General features: G+C 50.0%; 1 protein-coding gene across 2 annotated transcripts in view; it reads left to right on the top strand.

The window, feature by feature from the left end:
* Window positions 1-12,997, top strand: part of PANX1 (pannexin 1) — a 43,340-nt gene extending 30,343 nt beyond the window's left edge. Inside the window, exons 3-6 of one of the 2 annotated variants that reach the window (XR_006385631.1) lie at window positions 6,132-6,355; window positions 7,395-8,053; window positions 8,463-9,123; window positions 11,098-12,997. Coding sequence is in view for 1 of the 2 variants with exons in the window: in XM_044258301.1 (XP_044114236.1) it covers window positions 6,132-6,355; window positions 7,395-8,053; window positions 8,463-8,542 (963 nt within the window). In the remaining variant the exon portion in view is untranslated. Of the gene's footprint in view, window positions 1-6,131; window positions 6,356-7,394; window positions 8,054-8,462; window positions 9,361-11,097 lie in introns of those variants that run through there. The other variant, XM_044258301.1, reaches the window with a different exon arrangement.
* The last annotated feature ends 1,496 nt before the right edge of the window (window positions 12,998-14,493 follow it).

Genomic DNA, 14,493 nt, shown 5'->3' with positions numbered 1-14,493 from the left:
GGGCTTCCGGGTGGGTACCACTCACCTGGCGCCGGGCTTCACAAATTGTGTGTGCTCGTTAGTCATCTGGGACCTTGTGGAGATGTAGGCTCTGGCCCCGTAGGTCTGGTGGGGCCTGCGTTCTTCCTGGCAAGGGCCCCGGGTGATCCTGCAGTTGTGCTCTGTGGACCACGCTCGGACAAGCAAGGATCCAGAGCAAGGGGTGGACAGACTCAAACGTACGTGCTTCCACCAAACCCAGCCCCTCCATCAACTATTTCTGCGAATAGTTTTCTTGGCGGGAGGCCATGCCCTTTCCTTTACATGTTCCCCGCGTCTGCTCTCACGTGCGCACCAGGGCTCCTGTGGCTCACAGACATTTACTGTCTGGCCGTTCGCAGGAGAACCTTTGCCCACCCCTGATGGAGAATTCTAAAGCCCTCCCAGATGATTCACTGGAAGGGAACTAACTCCCTGCTTCCCAAACAGTTTGTTCCATTTTTATATAGATCTTCGGGAACGTTTGTCCTTGCTTCCTCGTCACTTGGTTCTAATTCTGCCTTCAGGACTCTCTGCTTCCACCCGTAAATGCTTGCCTTACCGTCCTCTCTTCTCTAGGTCTCTCCTTGTGCCAGGACCCTCCCCCAGTGTCCTGAGTCATGACGCCTGCTACCCTGGGTGTCTTCCCTTGAGTGCAGAGTAGGGTGGAGAACCCGCCTTTCTTCTCTGTCCTCTGTAAGCTGCTCACGGACGCGCTGGCCTTTCTGTGTAGCCCTTCACTTGAGACTTCCCAAATCTGGGATTATGCTTAAAGTAAGTTATGGTCTGAACAAGATGAGGCCAAAAGGAGACCTCTTCTGTGTGTATTTTTATTTTTTAAAAAGATTTTATTTATTTGACTGCCAGAGAGAGTGTGACCACCAGTGGAGAATAGTAGGCAGAGGGAGAGGGAGAAGCAGGCTCCCCTCCAAGTGGGGAGCCCGACACAGGGCTCCATCCCAGGACCCTGGGATCATGACCTGAGCTGAAGGCAGACGCTTAATGACTGAGCCACCCAGGCGCCCCCGGGGTTCTCTTTTTGCCCTACCCTCACGTCAGGATCCCGCATCCCTCCCCGCCCCTCTCAGCCCCTGCTGCGCATTCTCCTTGGATGAGCTCAGGCGTTCTTGGCTCGGACCATCTCTGTGTGCTACACAGTCCTGAACCGTAAGATCAGCTGGATTTCCCCCCCTTTATTTTCAGCTGCCTACTGCACATCTCCACTAGGATGTGAGTTCTTGAGTATGGGTGTCTTACGTTCACAATTTCTCATCATCTCCCGTCCGCCTCCCACCTCACTCCCCTCTGCTGGGAATCCGTTCCTTCTTGTTTCTTCACTTCAGCTAATGGTACTACCCACATCCTTGCATAAGCTAGAAACCCCGAATTAGCCTCTGTTCTTCCCTTTTCCATCCATCCCTTCCACATGGGCACTGCAGCATCTGCTTCTCGCCGTCTGTGGCTCTTGCCTCGCTCTCCCCCTTCTCCCCACCGCTGCTGCCTCAGTCCAGTGCATAGCCCTCCCGGCTGCTCTGCTGCCAGAGCCGTGACCTCCTGCCTTGTCTCCTCCTCTCCAGTGGGTTCCCTTCTCCACAGCTTGTAGGAATCAAGGAAGTTTTCACCACACTCTGCGCTGGTGACTTCCCACCGCCTATAATGGGAAGCTGAGGGCTTCGTAATTTAGTTCCTGCTTCTGCCTGAAATGAGCTCCTACGGCCGCTGTAACAAATCACCACCACCCCCTCCATGGCTTGGCACAACAAATTCATTCGCTCCTATTTTTGGAGGCCAGGAGTTGGAAATGAAGGTGTCAGCATGGCGGCTTCCTTCTTGGGGGCTCAGGGAGAGAACTGTGTGCCTCTCTTACTGTTTCTGGTGGTGACTGGCAAGCTCTGGCATATTTCCCAACAAGGTCACGTTCTGAGGTTCTGGGTGTATGTTTTGGCGGGGGAGGGAGCACCCTTCAACCCAGTAGGTTCTTCCAGCCTCCGCTCTTACTGTGTCCTCATCCTGGGCTTGCTCGTAGCTTTGGTGCCCTGGATGGGTAGGAATTCACTGGGCAGAAAAGGAGAGAGAATTCCATGTAGCAGAAAGAGTGTGTCTAAAGGGCCACAAAAAAGGGGAGATTTGAGTGGAGTCTTAATGTATGAATGGCATTCTTGTATGTTCTCGTTGCCTCACTGTCCTTGAAGACCTAGTTCAGGTGTCATCTCTTTGTAAAGCCTTCCTTGACCTTCCCGAGGAAACTTCTCGTCGCTCAGTACTTAAGGACCAACATATTTAGTGCCTGTCGCTTTAATGTTTTGATCATTTAATTATTAGCTGGTATTCCTACCTGGCCCAGCTGCTAACCCAGATGGGTTTTTTGTTTGTTTTAAGATTTTTTTTTAAGATTTTATTTATTTATTTGACAGACAGAGATCACAGGTAGGCAGAGATGCAGGCAGAGAGAGAGGAAGGGAAGCAGGCTTCCCGCTGAGCAGAGAGCCCAATGCGCGGCTCGATCCCAGGACCCTGGGATCGTGACCTGAGCCGAAGGCAGAGGCTTTAACCCACTGAGCCACCCAGGTGCCCTAAGATTTTATTTTTTTAAGTAATCTCCATTTCCACATGGGGCTCAGACTCCTAACCCTGGGATCAAGCGTGGTACACTCCACTGTCTGAGCCAGCCAGGTTCCCCCCAGCCCGGATGATTTGAAATGAATTTACCCCTGTGCATTTAGTGCCATCAGCCGTGACCACGTACATTTCAGGGGAGGAGCTATTCGGGCCTAAGTGGACGCATCTTCACCTTCCACGGGGCAGGGGGGATTGGAATGTAGAGGGAGGTTGTACCAGAGCCCCTCCAGGCTTCCTTCCATCTGGAAGTTCTGCTGTCCGAACTGCAACCCCTTCCAGAAACAACACTTTGAAGAAACTTTGAAGGCAAATAGACTGGAAATTGTGCTGCCATTTGGCTCTACTGGGCTTTGAGAAGCTTCGCCGTCACAGAAGAGCTCAGTGCTGACATGACAGCCGTGACTTTGAGAGATGCCGAGTGTCTCAGACCTCATTTAGAGCAGCTGGAGCTCACGAGCAAAGCCATTCCCATCCAGCAGGTGCACTCCTAAAGTTTGGCAATTTTCCTATGCTCTGTATGTGGACAAAAGGATTTTAATGTTTTTTTGGATTTCCTGTTTCAATTGAATTGATTTTAATTCCACCTTGTTGCCGAGTCACTGAAAGTCACATTTTTGTTTTGGATGAAAAACAAAAGGATTAACTGTGCAGACAACCAAGAAATGGGGCGTTATTCAGCTGCATTCCTTGCAGAGGTGATCAAGGTAACAGGGTATCCGAGGAGAAAGCAAACACCCGATGTGTAATAGCTTTGAACACTCATTTTTCCAATTACCGTGAGCTATGCCGATCTAGTCATCGGTACTAATTATTGCTCCACACGGGCCTATTGGAAAAAGTGCCACAGACTGTGAACAGTCACTTTTTCATCCAGAAGAACAGCTTGAGGTAAAAATTCTGCAATTCAAATAACTTTGAGACAAAAGAGACTTGTAAAGGTATCCCACAGCCCCAAATTAGAAATAGCCTCCTCCCTGCAGCTCCCCAAGAAAACGCTTGGCTCTCCATTCTGGGAATAGCACCGACGCCGTTGCACACGGTGCAAATGGGCGCCCTTTAGAATACGAGCTTCTCACCACAGCCAGCTGTGAGTGACATGGCCAGAGATCACCAGATCACAGCCTGTTGTGCATGTCACAGTGCAGTGGGTCCCTGCAAACTGGGTTCGTGGTTTGGAGAAAGCCCATCACAGGCCAGAACCCCAGATGGAGGTGGAAGCATTGGTGAGGTGACCTTGGTGCTATGTGGCCTCCAGGAATGTGTCAGGGAGGCTGTGACCCTGGAGAGGAAAACATGTGACAGCTTGAATTTTTTTTTTTTAATGCATCTCTAACTAAAAGTTAACATCGAGAAATACGTATCGTGCAGGCAGTAATCTCTGGTGTCAGTGGTATCTGTGATTCTGGTACAGAGACCTTTACCTCTTCAAGTTGGTGTCAGACCATATGTCAAACACACATAAATTTGTTTTTTGATGTTGTGGTAACTCAATTATCCACTTCTTTGGTGAACTTTTAGGTTTTACCTTATACATTTAAAGATACTATTCTTGGGCTGCTTGGCAGGCTGTCGGTGGAGGGCGTGACTCTTGATCTTGGGGTTGTGAGTTCAAGTCCTACGTTGGCTGTAGAGATTACTTAAAATCTTTAGAAAAGGGGCGCCTGGGTGGCTCAGTGGGTTAAAGCCCCTGCCTTCGGCTCGGGTCATGATCCCAGGGTCCTGGGATCGAGCCCCACATCGGGCTCTCTGCTCAGCGGGGAGCCTGCTTCCTCCTCTCTGTCTGCCTGCCTCTCTGCCTACTTGTGATCTCTGTCTGTCAAATAAATAAAATCTTAAAAAAAGATATAGAAAAAAAAATCTTTAGAAAAAATACTATTCTGCATGAAAAACAAGGAAAGACCCGAGAAACTATCACAGAACCAAGGAGACGAGGGAGACATGACAACTAAATCAACAGACAGATCTTTGAGCAGAAAGAAGACAATGATGGGACTGCTGGAGAAATCCAAGTGCAAGTCTGAAATTGAGTTAATGATGGCTTCTTCATCTTGACAAGTGGACCACGGAAATGTGAAGTGTTGACAGTGGGAACACCAGGTGCATGTCATTCGAGAACACCCTGTACGGTCTTTGCAACTTTTCTGTACATCTGACTTGATGGCAAGAGGCCCAGTGCTGGGTCTGCTGCCTGCGCCCAGACATGTGTGTTAAGAGATCTGTGTCCTCCCGAGGCCGTCACTGCACCTCTGAGGAGACGGGAGAGACCAGTCCAAAAGACGGGGAGAAGTTTTCCAGAGAAGTGAAACAATCTGTGGCGTATTGTGGAAAAGGCACGGCTCTGGGTTCAGAAAGGTCCGGCTTCCTGTTCTGTCCATAGCTCCGGCTTTGCGCTCTGTGACCAGAAACCATTCTGGGCTTCTTCTTCCCCTTGGTGAAGGGAAGCCAATCAGTAAAGGCCTTGGCAGGGTGGTTATGAGGACCAAGGGTATGATGTGTCCCCAAGGTAGCCCTTCTGTTGGTTTTAGGTGGTGTGTTGTGCATTTTACACGCTGGGCAGCATGCTAAACAGTTGACACAAATTAACTTAATCTCTTAAGTTACATGTACATCTCTTACATGACCGTTTCACAGATCGGGAGCCTGAGAGTCAGAGGCTCAGTGACCTCAGCACCCAAGGACAGAAAGACGAACTTGAATTCAGATCCATGCTAACTGTAGTTCGTGGTCTTCCTTTGCCTGCTCTTAGGCTTTCCCGATAGCCCTGGTTCCTGGGTGCTCTTTGCTTTCCTGGACTCCAGACTCCCCCCATGTTTCTTTCTCATGTACATCCATGTCCAGGTGCTCTCTGCAGGGCTGTGGTCCCTGGCGATTGGCTGGTCTGGACCTGAGATGGCTCAGGTGCACACTGGGGGTGTTGGGCAGTCCCCAGCTCTGTCCCGGCACAGACGGTCCATCCTGCATTCTTGGAGTTTTAACTGCTTATGCCCCTGTTTTATGGTGTGATTACTGGATCACTGAGGCCACGATTTTTCTCATCCGTTTTGGGCGAAGTTGGCATTTCCACATCATTTTCCCAGATTGGGGAGGGGGGAGAGCTTTAAGATTAGTGACCTCCTAAAACCATGGCAGTGAAAATTAAACAATCCCCCAAAACCAGCAGAGGCCACTGTGACATTTACCTGTTCCTTAACTGGGGTTTTATTAAGGGATTACTCTAAAGGACATGGAAGTCATTTTGGTTTTTTTTTTCCTTCTGTGATTAGTGTAGTTGCCAGTTATTTCAAACTCTATTAAAGGGGGATTAAAAAAAAAAAGTGATGTTACTTACCTGGGCAGGTGAGTTTAGACTTAAATAGTTACAAGGGAATGCGCCTGATTTCCGTCTGTACTTGGTGTGGGCGTGCACATTGGTCTCCAAAGGTGCAGCACTTGCACCCTTAGGTTCCAGAAGTGAGGGCTTTGCGGGTTCCCTGACAGGCTCTCTTGTTTTTCAGTTTTTCCCCTACATCCTGCTGCTGGTGGCTATCCTCCTATACCTGCCCTCCCTGTTCTGGCGTTTTGCAGCTGCTCCTCATCTTTGCTCAGATTTGAAGTTCATCATGGAAGAACTTGACAAAGTTTACAACCGCGCAATTCAAGCTGCAAAGAGCATGTGTGGTCAGGACGTGAGGGATGGTACCAGCCCAGTTCCAGGCCCTCAGGAGAACATGGGGCAAAGGTAACTCAGCCCCCAGCAAGTATCTTGGTGGGCTTTGGAGTATGAGGTCTCAGTCCTCCTCCTGCCCATCTGGGCTTAGGGTTCCCACTGTAGTAGATGGGGTTGGGGGGGGGTTGTCATCCACTTGCAGACACACTGTGGGAGCCAGGAAGGCTTTCTGGCCCCCAGTCTCATCCCACCTCCCCGTGCCAGCACCTGTCCTCACATCCAGACGCCTTCCCTTGTTGAGGGGAATGCTGCCGTCTCGTGTTCTGAAAGGCTTGGGTAATGGGATGGCACCAGCTACTCACTGGCGCCAGTGGAGAAGCGAGGAGGATTATGGGGCCGCTGAGCTTAGAGAACCAGAGAGAGAGAGGTGGGGGAATGAGCAGGCAGCTCCTGGTCTCTCCACATTTCTTCCTCTGGTTGCTGTTGTCAACAAGGGTAATTGTATTAATAGCTCTCATTTTTAAAATACTTTATCTATCCCAGAGACTGTGTTTTCTCTGGGTACATTATCTCAACCCTCAGAACGTCATTACAACTAACTGCGTTGATTTTCTGCCTCCCCCTTCCACAGATAAAAAACACTGACTTCCAGCTCTCTGCGAGAGAGCTGGCACCCCACCCAGGCCAGCGGCCGAATCTGAACCCCGCACCCGTGGAGCTGTCCGTGGGACAGCCTCGCCTGGGCGAGAAGGTCTACTTCATTGTGCACACCAGAGAAGATCTAAATCAGATTTAGAAACACTAGAATAAGAACGGTCCACGTGGAGTGTTCACCAGATGCTGTGCGTTTTAAGAATTTACAAATGGAACCTGTTTAACCAGACCTTCTTTAAAACACGAAGGGGGAGAGAGTTCTATGGTAGCTTGTCTTCTTACTTGGATCCAATTATATTCCCTGATCCGCCAGCGAAGTTATAGGTGAAGCAGGGAGGGAGGAAAGGGGTTCGAGGTTTTTAGCGCGATACTGTCCTGCACGTTTACATCTTCGATATCTGCTCTTCGCGAAGGCATCATTTTTTTTTTTTTATTCCTTCGTTGTTACTGTTTGCAGCCTGTGGGAGATCTCTGAGCGCCACTTCAAGTACCCGATTGTGGAGCAGTACCTGAGGACAAAGAGGAGCTGTAGGAACTTGACCATCAAGTATGTCAGCTGCCGGTTGCTGACACTCGCCATTGTCCTGTCCGCGAGCGCCTACCTGGGCTATTACATCAGCCTCTCGTCGCTGTCTGACGAGTTTGTCTGCAGCATCAAGTCTGGGATCCTGAGGAACGACAGCACCATCCCCGACCGCTTTCAGTGCAAGCTCATCGCCGTCGGCGTCTTCCAGCTGCTCAGCCTCATCAACCTCGTGGTTTACGTGCTACTGGCCCCCGTGGTCATCTACACGCTCTTCGTTCCATTCCGGCAGAAGACAGATGTTCTCAGGGTGTATGAGATTCTGCCCACCTTTGATGTCCTGCATTTCAAGTCGGAGGCGTACAACGACCTGAGTCTCTACAACCTCTTCTTGGAGGAGAACGTAAGCGAGCTCAAGTCCTACAGGTGTCTGAAGGTCCTGGAGAATATTAAAAGCAGTGGCCAGGGCATCGACCCGATGGTCCTCCTGACCAACCTTGGCATGATCAAGATGGATGTCATGGATGGCAAGAAACCGGAGCCCATGGAGATGACGACAGAGGAGCCGGGGGACCCGATGACAGAGCTCAAAGGTAGGGGGAGCTCTTGGGGTGCCTTAGTACTAGGAGACAGAGGGAAAGAATCGGTGCCACCCCAGATCTCCAGAGGAAAGTGTGCTTTCTCCAGACTGTCCTTGCTTCTTGCTCATACTCTCACAGTCTCTGCCCCAGGCATCCGTCCGTGCTGTCCTTCTCGCGTATGCTTGTCCTGTGCTGCTGGCTTTGTCCCCATATTTCTGGGCCTCAGCCCGTTGTCTTCTATCTCTCTCAAAAGATACAGAGTTCGTTGATTGAACCGGAGCCCTGACCTAACTTCACTGTTCCCTGAAATGTGGCTTAGAAGCAAAACCTTGTAAGGCAAATAACACAGGATTGATAGAAGAGAAGGTAATTCATGCTGTCGGTTCTTGCTTTTTGTCATAAATGTTTTCTGTTTTTACAGATTCGAGCACAACCAGTGATATTAAAGTAAATAACGGAGAGACGAATGCTCGGCAGAGACTTCTCGATTCTTCTTGCTGATTTTTTTTCCCCTTGACCTTGAGGTCCGTGGCCCTCTGCAACATGGGATTTGTATCGGCTGTCAGGTTCCCTGCTGGTCCTTCTGAGTGTGCCTTACTGAGACCCTAATGAAAATGACGGCCCCCAGAACACTGTAGGAGCATGGTTCATGAACTTCCGATGAGCAGCACCATGGGGGTGAGCCAGCCCCAGCAAGTGTACGTGTGAGTCCATCACCCGGAAGGTGGGAAGGCTCATTCAGAGCAAGACTCAGAGTCCTGTTTGTGCCTCAAAGAAACCCCTTTCTGGAAAGATGTGCAGTAAGACTCAGTACCAGCAAGGACTTTGGGAGGCTTTTTGGATTTGCTACATGAAATAATGATAACACCTGTCAGGATACAGCTTTACTGGGAACCTCCTCGGTGCCCCTAACGACTGCTGCACGAGAGGAAACACTCACCGGCCAGCCGCAGACTTGCTGTTGGCGGTGTCCTCCTCTGGGGACAGTGCTGGCATGGGTTCCTGTCCCCCAGGGCTCTGTGCACACCACTGCTCGTCAGCCACGGCAAACCGAAATCATGGCACTCCACCCTGGAAACGTGGTGAGCCAGGCAGAGTCCAGAGGACATTGAACTGTGACTTCTGTATGGGAGAGGATGCTTGCCACAGAGCCTGGTGGGGAGATCTGGGCAGACAGAACAGGTTATTTCAATCCATTTTCCAAGGGGTTCTGTGCAGGTCCTTCCTCTGTTATCAAAAGACTCGAAACAGGATGGTAAACAAATGAACAGAACACAGAATGCTTAAAAAAATAAATAAATAAATAAAGGGACATTTCACTTATTACGGTCAGAACGTATAAATAATATTGGCCATATGGTGTGCTTGGAGCCAGACCAGCTTTGTGGTTTATTTCATCTATATTTTAAGCACATCTTTTAAAAATCCATTTTAATGTAGAATCCTGTGATGTCAGAACGGAGGCCATTTGGGAAGGATGTTCTAGCATTGATGGAGAAGGAATAAATGTTACAGACAGCTGTATCACACCCAAGCATCATTTCATACACATTTAAGGCCAATTCAGAGTATATTAAAACCTGTCCCAGTTCTAGCCATGTAAATAGGTCCAAACAATGTTTACATTTTATACAAAACCCTTTAAAATTCCGTTTGTGGATCTCCCTGTTTTTATTCTTAGGAAATTAACACATACTAAAGTGAGTAATCCTCAGGAACCTCAAAGTTTACATTTGGCTCCTAGGAAGAGTTGTTTACTTAATCGAATTAATGTTTGAAAAACAAAAAAGTTATATAAGCTACTCAGAATATTCTGAGAATATTCTACTCTCTTTTCAGAATAGTCACAGAAGTGGAATTTAGTTGCACTTCTGTGATGGGGTCTGAGATGGAAAGCTGACGGCGAGTCTCAAGGGTGCATTCATGCTTTAAATTATTATGTGCTATTTATTACCTTGGAGTTCGTGTGACTTAGAAATCGTAGGAACCTAAATACTCCCTCTTTCCTTCATTTTTCTATCACCGTGTCCAAGTGCTCCGTCACAGCTCCCCACACTGGCCTCTTTTTATAATTTGAAAAGATTTCTGAGCTATTTTTCTAGGAGGTACTTCTTTTCCCCCCAAAAGCTTCATCTCCTCTATAGACAGCCCCTAATTTGTATTTTGAGGTGGTAAAATAGATCCATTTTTTTTCAGGAAACCAGCAATTCTCTAAGTCCTGTGCCATGTAACCCTTCTGTCACAGTTGGTGGGGCTGGAGTCCTTGCCTGTTCTTCCTCGTCCCTGTTGCAACATGCTGAGCCCCCGAGGTCCTGATGTCCCAGGCTCATCATGCTCGTCCCTGACTGTTGGACAGGACGAATAAGGCCGCTCCCCATCTTTGAGGAGTTTAGAGCCTAGTCAAAGGCAGCAAAGGCAGAGGCAGGTACAAAGGAGTAGCCACAGTAAAGGCCCTTCCAGAAAGCTCCCAGCAGCTGTTGTGTGTTCTCGGGAGACGCCATCTTGTTTTCCTGTCTCCTGGAGCTGGTGGTCTTGAGAGTCCAGTTCTGGTTTTTCCCAGAGGCTCTTCAGCCACTGGTCCTGTGGTGTAAAGCTGGGACAGAACACTAACAGAGTGGTTTTGCACAGGAAGAGCTCCACTGGCCTTCTGCTCATTACCAGTGGCCCTTCTCCACTGGCCTTCTGCAGGGGAGAGGGGAGGTCAAGCCTGCGGTGGCCATGGAGTTACCCGTGAATGACTGCTGTAGAGCTAAGAGGCAACGGTGCATGCCTGTCCTACAGTCCAGCGTGGGGAAAAGCATTACCAGGAAGGTGAACTCTTCCATCCCCTGGGAGTTGCTGGCTTAAAGGACGACTTCTGAGGGTTCCCTTTCCAGAGGGTAAAGAGTCATTCCTTGCTTTCTACAGAGGGACTGACAGATCCTAACTGGGTACCCCAGGGCTACTGACTTCGTTTCCAGCTCGCATCTTCCTGGAAAGGCACCAGCTGGGACTAGAACCGATCGTCCTGGGAGCAGCATCCAGCCACTCACCTGTTTGCTTTTCCCCCCGGACAGGCCGAGACTTCCAGTGTAGACCTTCTGCAAACTTCCGGGAAGTGACAAACCCCGAAAGGCACAGACCCCCTCTTGTGATGCGCACACAACACTAAATGCACCTCCAGGGGCCGTCCTCGGGTGTGCACACGGCGAGGGGTTGGAGACCAGTCCGCCCGGCGCACAGCGGAGGCCCCTTTGGCCTCCCAGAGAGCTGCTTCCAGCAACGTCTGCTCTGTGTCCACCTAGCGAAATCGTGTTTGCACACTTCTGAGTGGGCTGTACCCTCTGAGGAGTGGGTCTCGTTGTTCAGAATCCGGGTGAAGAGCCAGTTAAGAGGGCGCGTGGATGACAGTGGGGGACGGGGTGAGTGGGCCGCTGCCACTGACCCTGTTCTGCCTCTCCAGCATGGAGAGCCAGTGAGCCTAACCCTCAAACAGTGCTTTGTCCTATTTTGTGCTGTGAAAACGCTAGAAACTTCCAGCTGCCTGGGCTGTCCCACTGCATGGTCGTGCTTCGTCTGTAGAAGCCGAGCCTGTGTCCTCTCCAAGAATGAGCCAAGGTCGGGAAATGGCCCGGCAGACGCTCCCACAGCCAGAGTGTTGCACACTTTTTTAAAATGTGTTCATATTGGTTTATTTTACTATTGTCAGTCCCGGGTCAATAGAATATCTACGAGGATGGGCGTTGTTGATCTTGTGATGTGAGCTAAACCAGTGGCTGGCCTGTAATAGGCATTCTGTAAATATTTGCTGAACAAACACAGAGTTATGAGAACTTGAGCTTGTTGGCAGCTGGGATTTGATTCGAAAAGGCACACAGTCCTCTACAGGAAAGGAGAGGGGAGACCCCCTCAGCCTCCTGTGAGAGGGGAATGTTTGTGTAAAATGACTACAGCCCCACAAATAAGCAGTGACGGTTCTTAGCTGCTTCTTGTGGCCGCTCTCCCAAGTTCAGTCCAAGTGCAGCGCTGACCTGCCGTGATTAGTGAAATTGAAGTTTTGATGCTCCCGATCTCCGTCATTTCCCAGAACAACCTCTTGAAAAGGAACGATGATTGAATTGTGCAGTTAGCGTTGATTGGGGTTTCAGATGAGGGCGCGGAGATGAAATGGCCCTTCGGGGCAGTCGTTGGCCGGGGCCCTATTTTTCACAAGTAATGTGAAGCCCCGAAAAAGGACTGGCAAAGAGGATAGTGTGTCCTTTGTGGAGCATAATAGATGTTAATTCACCCTTGGTTTGTTCGCCCTGCTTGAAATGAAATGTGTTGTGTTTGGGGGCTCTCTTCTTAGCTGCAAAAAACACTTCGTCACTTAAAGCATGTGGTTTGATCCGTGATTGTTCAAGTTTTTGGAAGTTAATATAGTTTCTCATGTCGTGAGTGCTTTCCCCTGCCCCTCCCCCGCCCCCCAGAGGAGGAAAAGCCTTGTAGAATTCGACAGGGTCACAAGTGCTCCCTACAAAAGCTGATGCCACCCTTTCCTCTTTAACAAGTTGGCTTTTTTAAAAGCACCACTGTTACAGGCTCATGGAGTTCTGTGGAGAGGTACTCGAGGTGTACTTTAAATTCTTTTGAATGACTAAACATCTTCACCAACTTTTAAAGAAAAATACATGGGTTCTTTTCTGCTGTGTCATTCGGGAAGGATGATTGCTTGCTCTTCCACAAAGATCAAAGGATGACCGCGGATCACTGTGTTAGAAAATGACCCTTAAGAAAAGGACAAGAGTCTTGAAAACGCTGAGGTTCGGTGGTTCTCGCTAGGACGTTTTCGATTTCCACAAGTCACCCGTCCAAGTTCTGCATTCTGACTTCCCTTTAAGGAGGGATCCAAGGCTGCCCCTGTCTGTAGAGAATGTGGAAACAATGTTTTCGTTCTGCACGGCTTGCATCCACCCCAATAAAACTTCTCTCACTAATGAAAAATGCGTCTTGCCCTATTTCTTGCCTTCTCTTCGGGGCGGATGTCATGGAGGACGACTCCTGAAATGTCATGAGGCTCAAGGCTCCTTCCTCTCCGCCAAATACATAAAATTCAGTAGGCGTCGTGGTACTTGCTCCCTCCCAGCTGGCAGGAACCAAGGGAAGAAAGCCCTTGATGAAGGGCCCGCAGCTTCTGTAATTTCCAAAGCCAAAATCACATGCTTTCTGATTAGGGATTGTCTGCGCAGGCTTGGCGAGGAAGAAACGGGGACAATATGCCGCTAAACATGCGTTGGCCTGCCTGCCTCTCTCAAGAGGGGACTGACTCCCTTATGTGTGGTCATTTAACACAGTTTTACTGCTATAGGTAGTAAATCCAGGGCCATCCAGAGTGGTCGTACGACGCCGGGCTTAAAGTCCCCCGCCGACACCGGCTGCAGCCCTCCTCGCCCCCTCCTGCTTCCCAGCTGTTTCCTAGGGCGGCACCCCAAGGAACCTTGGAAGTGGCTCTCGGTTTCTTTCATTCCAGAACAAATCACTACAACCTAAACACCTTAAAGCAACACCCCTTTATCAACTCACGGTTTTCTGGGCCAGGGGTCTGGACGTGGCTGAGCCGGGTGTCCTGCTCAGGGTCTGACAAGGCCGCAGCCAAAGTGCAGACAGGCTACTTGCTCCCCTGAAGGCCCAGCTGGGGAAGGAGCCGCTTCCAACCCTCCTCAGGTTGCGGGCAGAACTCCATTTTCTGACTGCTTCTCTCTGGCTGTTGGCTGGAGGCTGCCCACCTCTGTCGTGTGCGTTTCTCCAACATGACTACTCTTGCCATCAAGCCCCTAGGGGTTGTGTCTCACCTTAGGGAGGGCCCAGCCCTTCTTTTAAGAGTTTATACCTGCCTCAGTCATGCCCCTCAGGATTCTCTCCCTTTGGATAAACTCAAAATGAGCTGCTCAGGGAGCTTGATTGTGTCTGCAGAACCACTTCAGCTTTGCCATATTGTGCCACCCAGACGCAAGTCCCGGGTCTCCTGCCTGCACTTGGGGCACGAACGTCAGGGGAATCATGGGGCCACCCAAGGAAGTCATGCTCATTCCCAGCCTCCCTGCCTCTGAGCTTTATAGCATAGCGTCCTCCACGTCCTTCTGGGCCTCGTTCCATTCCCAGTCCTATCTTACTGGCCCTGGTCCCTTCTTTCCTGAACTCCTCTTCCAGTCTTACCATATCTTGGCATCCTCTGCATTCCTGTCAGGACTTCTGATACTGCCAACCCTCCCTACCTCACCCCCACAGGATTCTTCACGGATTTTGGCATAAAGAACAGACTCGTGGTTTCTTCTACAAAAGGCCCCGCCTCCTGCCCGCTGCTTCAGGCTTGTCCCGTACCGGGTCTCCCGTCTCAGAAGCAGCCCCGCACACTGCTCCTCGATGGCCTCTCCCCCTCTCAGGCACCCTTCCCTATCCCCACCCCCCTTTATCTTCTAGTCAAAAATCAGCTC

This window comes from Neovison vison, chromosome 7 (genome assembly GCF_020171115.1).
Source record: "Neovison vison isolate M4711 chromosome 7, ASM_NN_V1, whole genome shotgun sequence".
Lineage (NCBI taxonomy): Eukaryota > Metazoa > Chordata > Mammalia > Carnivora > Mustelidae > Neogale > Neogale vison.
The sequence above is the reverse complement of the archived record's forward strand: the minus strand, read 5'-3'. Positions and strand labels throughout refer to the sequence as shown.